General features: G+C 37.8%; 1 protein-coding gene across 2 annotated transcripts; it reads right to left on the bottom strand.

Annotated features, from left to right (window-relative positions):
* Nucleotides 1-2572: 2572 nt before the first annotated feature.
* On the bottom strand, nucleotides 2573-7468 carry LOC110311651 (olfactory receptor 5H19-like). Of its 2 annotated transcripts, none has more exons than XM_021185099.1 (2): nucleotides 7460-7468; nucleotides 2573-3490 (listed from the first exon to the last, which is right to left on the bottom strand). In XM_021185099.1, the coding sequence occupies exons 1-2, from the start codon at nucleotides 7466-7468 to the stop codon at nucleotides 2573-2575; spliced, it is 927 nt and encodes a 308-aa protein (XP_021040758.1). The 2 variants fall into 2 exon arrangements, with proteins under 2 accessions (XP_021040758.1, XP_021040759.1); XM_021185100.3 differs by lacking the exon at nucleotides 7460-7468 and adding an exon at nucleotides 5637-5737 and having other exon boundaries at nucleotides 2573-3519.
* Nucleotides 7469-7821: the final 353 nt, after the last annotated feature.

Consider the following 7821-nt stretch of genomic DNA (forward strand, 5'->3'; position numbering starts at 1 on the left):
ATTTTACTGATTCTGGTCTTTAATCACCACAATTCTCTTAGCTCTAGTTAACCAACATCAACTGTCCCAGTAAACCCTTGTATCACTGACTCTAACTCCAAAACCACATGGTCAAAGCTGCCAAGCCCTGCTGCTGCCTGGGGCTGGAAAATGGCCCCTTCATTCTATTACATTCTCATCAGCTTTTTGGTTTCCAACTTCTTCACTACCTAAGCTTGGGTGTATTGGAATTTGCTCTGTAGACTGAATTTGAACTCACAGATCTACATGCCCCTGTCTCCTGAATTCTGGGATTAAAGTCATATACCAGCACATCTCGACCTAAGCTTTTTTTTCTATTTGTAACTTGCACTGTCCTAGGCTGGCCTTGAAGTCAAAGATCTGCTAGCTTCTAACGCCTGGGCTTAATAGTATATACCATCATGCCTAGGCCTATTTGTTCAATTATTCCTCAAGATCTGGCTCAAAAGAGTGTGTCATCCCATTCAAGACTAGGGTCAAAAGCCTGTGCCTTCCAACCACAAATTCTAGATCACAGGTGTCCACCCACATTTCTTGATTGGGTTCATTACAGTTTGAAAGTACAAATGAAAACAATAAGCAGGTAATAATTCCTAAAATGATATAACTATCCATTGTCCAACTGCAAACATATAAACAATAAACCTAGCTGGTTGCAATCTTGCACTGGGTCGCCACTTCCTTAATTCCATTTAATATGCTTGAACAAGGATTTAGCCCCATTGTACTTCCTGGTGTCCTTTTACTGCTTGAACCATACATTTTGTGTTTTTCTGTTCTAAGATTGCTATGCTTTATCAAAACATTATTCATGAGAATAAACCAGAGGATAAAGTCTATCTATGCCAGGGATTTTTTTTTATTTTTTTTATTAGATATTTTCTTCATTTACATTTCAAATGCTATCCCTAAAGCCCCCTATACCCTCCCCCCACCCTGCTCCCCAACCCACCCACTCCTGCTTCCTGGCCTAAGACTTCTCTAAGATTATATGCCCCAGTACAGGGGAATGCCAGGGCCAGGAAGCAGGACTGAGTGGACTGGGGAACAGGGTGCGAGGAGGGTATAGGAGACTTGCTGAGGGGAAACTTGGAAAGGGGTTAGCATTTGAAATGTAAATGAAGAGAATATCTAATTAAAAATTAAATAAAAAAAAGACTTCCTTTGCTAATGCAATTAATCTAAATCTCTTCACATTAGCCTTAGGCATATTTTACAGACAAGAACCAAAAAGGCAACATTTTTCACCAAAACATCATAAGAATAATCTCTCTACACACCAGTGTCTTCCATATTCCTACTAAGATGGTCCTTTAAGCACTTAAAGCATTCCATGGCTTTCCAAATTCAAAGTCCCAAAATCCACATTCCTTCAAACAAAAACATTGTCAGGTCTATCACAGCAATATCCCTGGTAGAAATTTCTGTCTTAGTTGGGGTTTTATTTCTGTGAAGAGACACCATGACTAAGGCAACTTTTTTAAATATTTTTTTCATTTTGTAATTTTGTTTTACTTTCATTTTTACTTTAATATTTTCTTTATTTACATTTCAAATGTTATCCCCTTTCCTGGTTTCGCTTCTGAAAACCCCCTATCCTGTCCTCCTTTCCCCTGCTTATCAATGCACCCACTCCTGGTAAATTCCTTCCCTGTCTTGGCATTCCTCTACACTGGGGCATTGAGCCTTCTCAGGATCAAGGGCCAATTGGGTCTGGCTTACATTTTGAGGTGTTCATTCCAGTATCATTATAGTGAGAAGCATGGCAGCATGCAAGCAGACATGGTGCTAGAGAAGAAGCTGAAAATTCTACATCTTGATATGAAGGCAGCTAGAAGGAGACTGACTCTTCTTCACCCGGCAGAGCTTGAGCCCTAGGAGCTTTCATAGCCTTCCTACACAGTGATACACTTCCTCCAACAAGCCCACACCTTCTAATAGTATCACTTCCCATGGGGCAAGCATATTCAAATCACCACAGTATTATTTAAAATTTATTTTAAATATTTTTAAGGAAATGGATACATAGACAAGGGTTCGTTTAAATGGCATCTCTCGAGAAAAGGATATGTTCAGAAGGTAAGAGCATTAGCTCCACAAGATGAATATGAATAATTGTGTTTACATCCACAGGAGCACAGCATACAAATATCAATAGAAAAGGATTTAAGATTTCACTGTTGATAAGATCATGGCCCCACAATTTTCTATACCATCTTTGGTGTGGGTGATATACAAAGGAGGATTGCTGGGTTTAGCAGAATATGAACCTAGCTTGGGAAAAAGCTTTCTCTTTCAAGAAATTACAGTGATAGAGCAGGATGCCTGGTAAATTCCTTTAGCTTTCCCATATGTGCACATGGTGAAATGTACATAAGTGTACATACACTATACACATAAACTCCATACATTCACAATCAAAAAGGAAAGCAACAAAAACCTAGGGTAAGCACAATGCAAATATTTTAGCAAGGAAACAAAATTAAGCTACATGCAGCCACATGATTTCTGTGGCATTTTAATAACAATATACCTGAATATAATATGAGATCTAAGTGTTTTTCTTTAAGAATTTTTCCAGTGATTTTTTTACTTGCTTATTCCTCAAACTGTAGATAATTGGATTCAGTACAGGAATTATAACAGTGTAAAATATAGAGTCCATCATATCTTGATCATCTACTTGTGGAGATGCAGGACGCACATACATGAAGAGAAGAGAGCCATAGTACAAAGAGACAGAGAGGAGATGGGCTCCGCAGGTGGAAAAGGCTTTCTTTATGCTTTTGATAGATTTCTGCTTTAGGATTGAAAACAGAACAAGTGTATAAGAGATAAGAATAGTCAAAATACTGAATACCTGAATTGAGCCAGAGAAAATAAAGAGCATCAGGTAATTGAGAGAAGGGTCATTACAGGAAATCTTTAACAGTGGCATAACATCACAATAAAAGTGATGTATTATGTTAGAATTACAGAAAGTTAGTCTGAATAAAAAGCCTTCATGAATCAAAACATGAATGAATCCACCTACAAAGGACAATGTTAAAAGACGTACACAGAGTCTATTTGTCATGATCACTGGGTAGAGTAAAGGTTTGCATATGGCTGCATAGCGATCATAGGCCATTGCTGCCAAGAGAAAACATTCTGTGGTTGCACTGATTCCAAATGAAAAAAACTGTATCATGCATTCAGAGAAAGAGATCTGTTTACTCTTGGCAAAAAAGTCTAAGAGCATCTTTGGTGTCACTGTGGATGATAACCAAGTATCCACAAAAGCTAAACTCCCAAGAAATAAGTACATAGGAATGTGAAGGTGAGGGTCATTCCAGATGAGAGTGATCAGACCAAGGTTGCCCACAATGGTGATGAGATAGATGACCAAGAACAGGAGGAACAGGGGGATTTTCCACTGGGGCAGATGGCTGAGTCCTGTGAGAACAAATTCTGTCAGTAGTGTTGTATTCTCTATTCCCATGTCCTTACTGGATGTCCCTGAAATGAAAGGCAGTGAAATTCACACATTATTTACTGTTTGGAAGGTGAATTTCTCAATTGTGTAATTTAAATGCAGCCATATAATTATAAGAATGCCTTTTTATTTTATCTAGTGTTATGATAATAGATGGAAACTATCCTTGAGATCGATAAATGATGTAAGTTCATCATACAAATTCTTTTTTTTTTCTTATTAGTTACTTGGTTTATTAACTGGACTCTGTAAACTTTACTACAAACAATGATAACATTCAACATCATCCAAATTCTACATATGAATACACCAACAGTTTTGTTGGAAATAAGATGTCTTCCAACATTCATAAAATTTGTAGGTGTCTCATTTGTCTAGGATTGAAAATATCATATCTAAGTTGTATATTTTCAGTCTAAACAAAATATATTTTATGTACTTGCATTGTAATATAGACAGAAATGAATAGTCTCAATCAACTGGAAGTATAGTGACTAACTTGCAGGTGAATATTAAGAATAAACAGTCTCTGGAAAAATGCTTCAAAATTAGTTCTAAAGTAATTACACAGTAGTGGAACAAAACAAGTTTCTGGGAGGGGAAACTTGAAGCAATAGTATTAGAAAGCTGTACTCTATTCAGAGATACCCAAGCCGAGTATATATCAGGATTTTCTGGGAACATTTGTATGAAATGTCATTTAGAAATTGATGCATTAGTATAAACAGGGCCTAAGAGTCTGCCTTTAAAAAACATACCCAAATGGATTTAAACTGTGGGAAATGAAACATATATGTTAATTAGAGAGAAGAATGATAAATCACAAAATATTCACAATACATACCTACTACTAAGCAGTGTTATATGGTATGCTAACAATACGTTCAATGATAAAGGAGAAAAGTAAACTACCTGCGAACTTTGTATTGAGTCTTTTAAACTTGATCTTGATAAATTAGATACAGTAGTCTGCCATTTTTATCATCAACAGGAGAGTTGGTCTACCAAGGCTTAAGAATAACTTGTGACCTGGTCACTTTCCTCTTATTCTATAAGGCACTCCACTCCCCACTAGAATTTCTATATTAGAACCAACATCATTTCCTAAGAAATAGTTCTTGTTTTAACAAAAAGCTTACATTACTCCAATGAAAATATACAACTATACCTTGGGCAGAAGGTAATGGATACTTAAGGTTTTAATCCCTAAAAAAGGAAAGGTAACAGGAGGAAAATGTGAAGTACAATAAACTATGGATCCCTGGATGGTGATATGTAAGGATTTTTAATGGCTTTGGTGAAAAGTTTTCTGCATGATAGAGTCCATGTTGGGAAACAGAAGAAATAAGGGAAAATAAGAGGAAAATAAGGTAAAGGAATGATGAGAATAGCCTAAGAAATGTGGAGGACTTTAGGAATTTGTCATCCACACATTTGTCAAGGCTGTGGAGAGCTTTCAACTAAGTATAAACGAGTAAGATTAGGAGAGGACACATGGTAAGGAAAAACATGAGGAAGATAAGCAAAAATGAATACATATATATACAAATACATACATACATACATACATACATACATACATACATACATACATACATAAAAGGAAATCTAATGTAGTTGCCCTGCAGTAAAGAGAGCACAAACCCTAACCAGACACCTTTAGCCAGCAAAAAAAAATACTACAGTACTGTGAAAGAGTTACCTCTATTTTGCATGTTTGTCACTAAGATCACATAGATGATCCCCAACCCCATCCCACCTCCACGAAGCATCACAGCCTATGCCTTTTACTCCTGGCTACCCTCCAGAACCTGATAACAAGATACTATTTTGCATAAATCACATACTCAAGTCACAGACCACGGAGGTATCAATTAAATACTAGTTTCATGAGATCTTAAATGTCATTATGCTAAAAATTATAACATTTTCAAAAGAACCATTAAAGAGAACAATCCAAGCTATTTTGATTATACATATTTAGGAGTAATGTTAAATTATGCCAGCAATTCTTTGTTGTTGTCTTCATTTATATCTAGCTGTAGAAATCCAAATTCAAATAAATTATAATGGAATAAAAAGTATACTTGAGTATCTATGAAAAGCATGATGGATATTATAGAACTCATTCCTCACTTACGTATATCTTGAAAGAAACCACTGAGATCTTTAAAATATGTTGGCCTCTCTAAATCAGAAAAGAATGCAACATCACGGCAAGGCAGTAATGTTTGTAGCAGTTCTTTTCACAGTGAGACATTTTGGAAATTTAACAACCCATGCACAAAATATAATATTTTGTTTCCATGAACTCCACCCTTCAACACAAGAATCAAATTGTACCCTTGCAAGGTTCCCATAGAAGAGAATGTATTAGAGAATGAGAATTCCCATTTGGCTTAACTGTTCTCTAGAGAAGAAAGGAAGGATGCTCTGCTGGGCTCCATTGATTTGGACCCCAATGAAATGTCCAAATTGGTCCCACTGAGTGTCACAAACTTTAACATTATAAATTTCTAATGCTTTAAGAGTCTCAAATATTAGTGATTGACATTTCAGAGACAAGCCACTTCCTTCTTAAGAGCCTAGGCCAGTAAGAGTGATTCTTCCTTTCCTCCCTTCCCAAGCTTCTGGCCAGCCCACAAATTCATCCTGGATCCCATAGCCAGTGGCCCAAATTACTCTGGCCACTCCCCCTTCACCCCACAGGTTCTGACATGGACCTGCCCTATATACCTCTTCTCTATATCCCACATCACCACCCAGCCATAAATCTCACAACCTTCTCCAGTGTCTAGACTGGACCTAGTATATCTGCAATGACAAACGGGTCACTTCTCTATATCCAACAACTACATCTAGCCATACACTCCATAACTTTCTCCAGTGTCTATCCCAGACCCACTATATCTGCCACCATCCTCTAGTCCATTTTGTTACTAATATGATATTGATCCTTTATTTTATGTAAGCACTTAGTGCTATAAACTTACCTTTTAGAACCACTGTCTTAGTGTTTCAATTGCTTTGAAGAGATACCATGACCACAGCAACTCTTATAAAGGAAAGAAATTAATTATGAATGGCTTACAGTTTCAGAGGTTTAATCTATTATTATCATAGTGAGACATGGTGGTGTGCAGGCAGATCCTGGGGGAAGAGCTGAGAGTTCTGCAACTTGATATACAAGCAGCAGAAGGAGACTGTGTGCCTCACTGGACAAAGCTTGGACGTATATGACATAAAAGTCACCTCCATTGTGACATACTTCCTCCAACAAGGCCACATCTCCTAATAGTGCTACTCTCTATGACCAAACAATCAAACACATTCATCTTTGGGGACCACACCTATTCAAATGATCATAACTACATTCATTGTGCCTAATACGTTTGGGTATGTTGTGTTTTCATTTTCATTCAAATTTTTAATTGGGTATTTATTTGATTTACATTTCCAATGCTATCCCAAAAGTCCCCCACATGCCCCCCCCAACTCCCCCACCCACCCACTCCCACTTCTTGGCCCTGTCGTTCCCCTGTACTGAGGCATATAAAGTTTGCACCACCAATGGGCCTCTCTTTCCACTGATGGCCGACTAGGCCATCTTCTGATTCATATACAGCTAGAGACACGAGCTCCAGGGGGGGTACTGGTTAGTTCATATTGTTGTTCCACCTATAGGATTGCGGATCCCTTTAGCTCCTTGTATACTTTCTCTAGCTCCTCCATTGGGGGCCATGTGATCCATCCAATAGCTGACTGTGAGCATCCACTTCAGTGTTTGCTAGGCCCCAGCATAATCTCACAAGAGACAGCTATATCTGGGACCTTTCAGCAAAATCTTGCTAGTGTATGCAATGATGTCAGCATTTGGAAGCTGATTATGGGATGGATCCCTGGATATGGCAGTCTCTAGATGGTCCATCCTTTCATCTCAGCTCCAAACTTTGTCTCTGTAACTCCTTCCATGGGTGTTTTGTTCCCAATTCTAAGAAGCGGCAAAGTGTCCACACTTTGGTCTTCGTTCTTCTTGAGTTTCATGCGTTTACCAAATTGTATCTTATATCTTGAGTATTCTAAGTTTCTGGGCTAATATCCACTTATCAGTGAGTACATATTGTGTTAATTCCTTTGTGATTGGGTTATCTCACTCAGGATAATGCCCTCCAGGTCCATCCATTTGCCTAGGAATTTCATAAATTCATTCTTTTTAATAGCTGAGTAGTACTCCATTGTGTAAATGTACCACATTTTCTGTATCCATTCCTCTGTTGAGGGGCATCTGGGTTCTTTCCAACTTCTGGCTATTATAAATAAGGCTG

Source organism: Mus caroli, unplaced genomic scaffold (genome assembly GCF_978045245.1).
Source record: "Mus caroli unplaced genomic scaffold, Mus_caroli_1 scaffold_17, whole genome shotgun sequence".
Classification (NCBI taxonomy): Eukaryota; Metazoa; Chordata; class Mammalia; order Rodentia; family Muridae; genus Mus; species Mus caroli.

Bases quoted from the DNA above. Each gene is read 5' to 3' on its own strand.
- LOC110311651 (XM_021185100.3), bottom strand. From the start codon at position 3,502: ATGGGAATAGAGAATACAACACTACTGACAGAATTTGTTCTCACAGGA.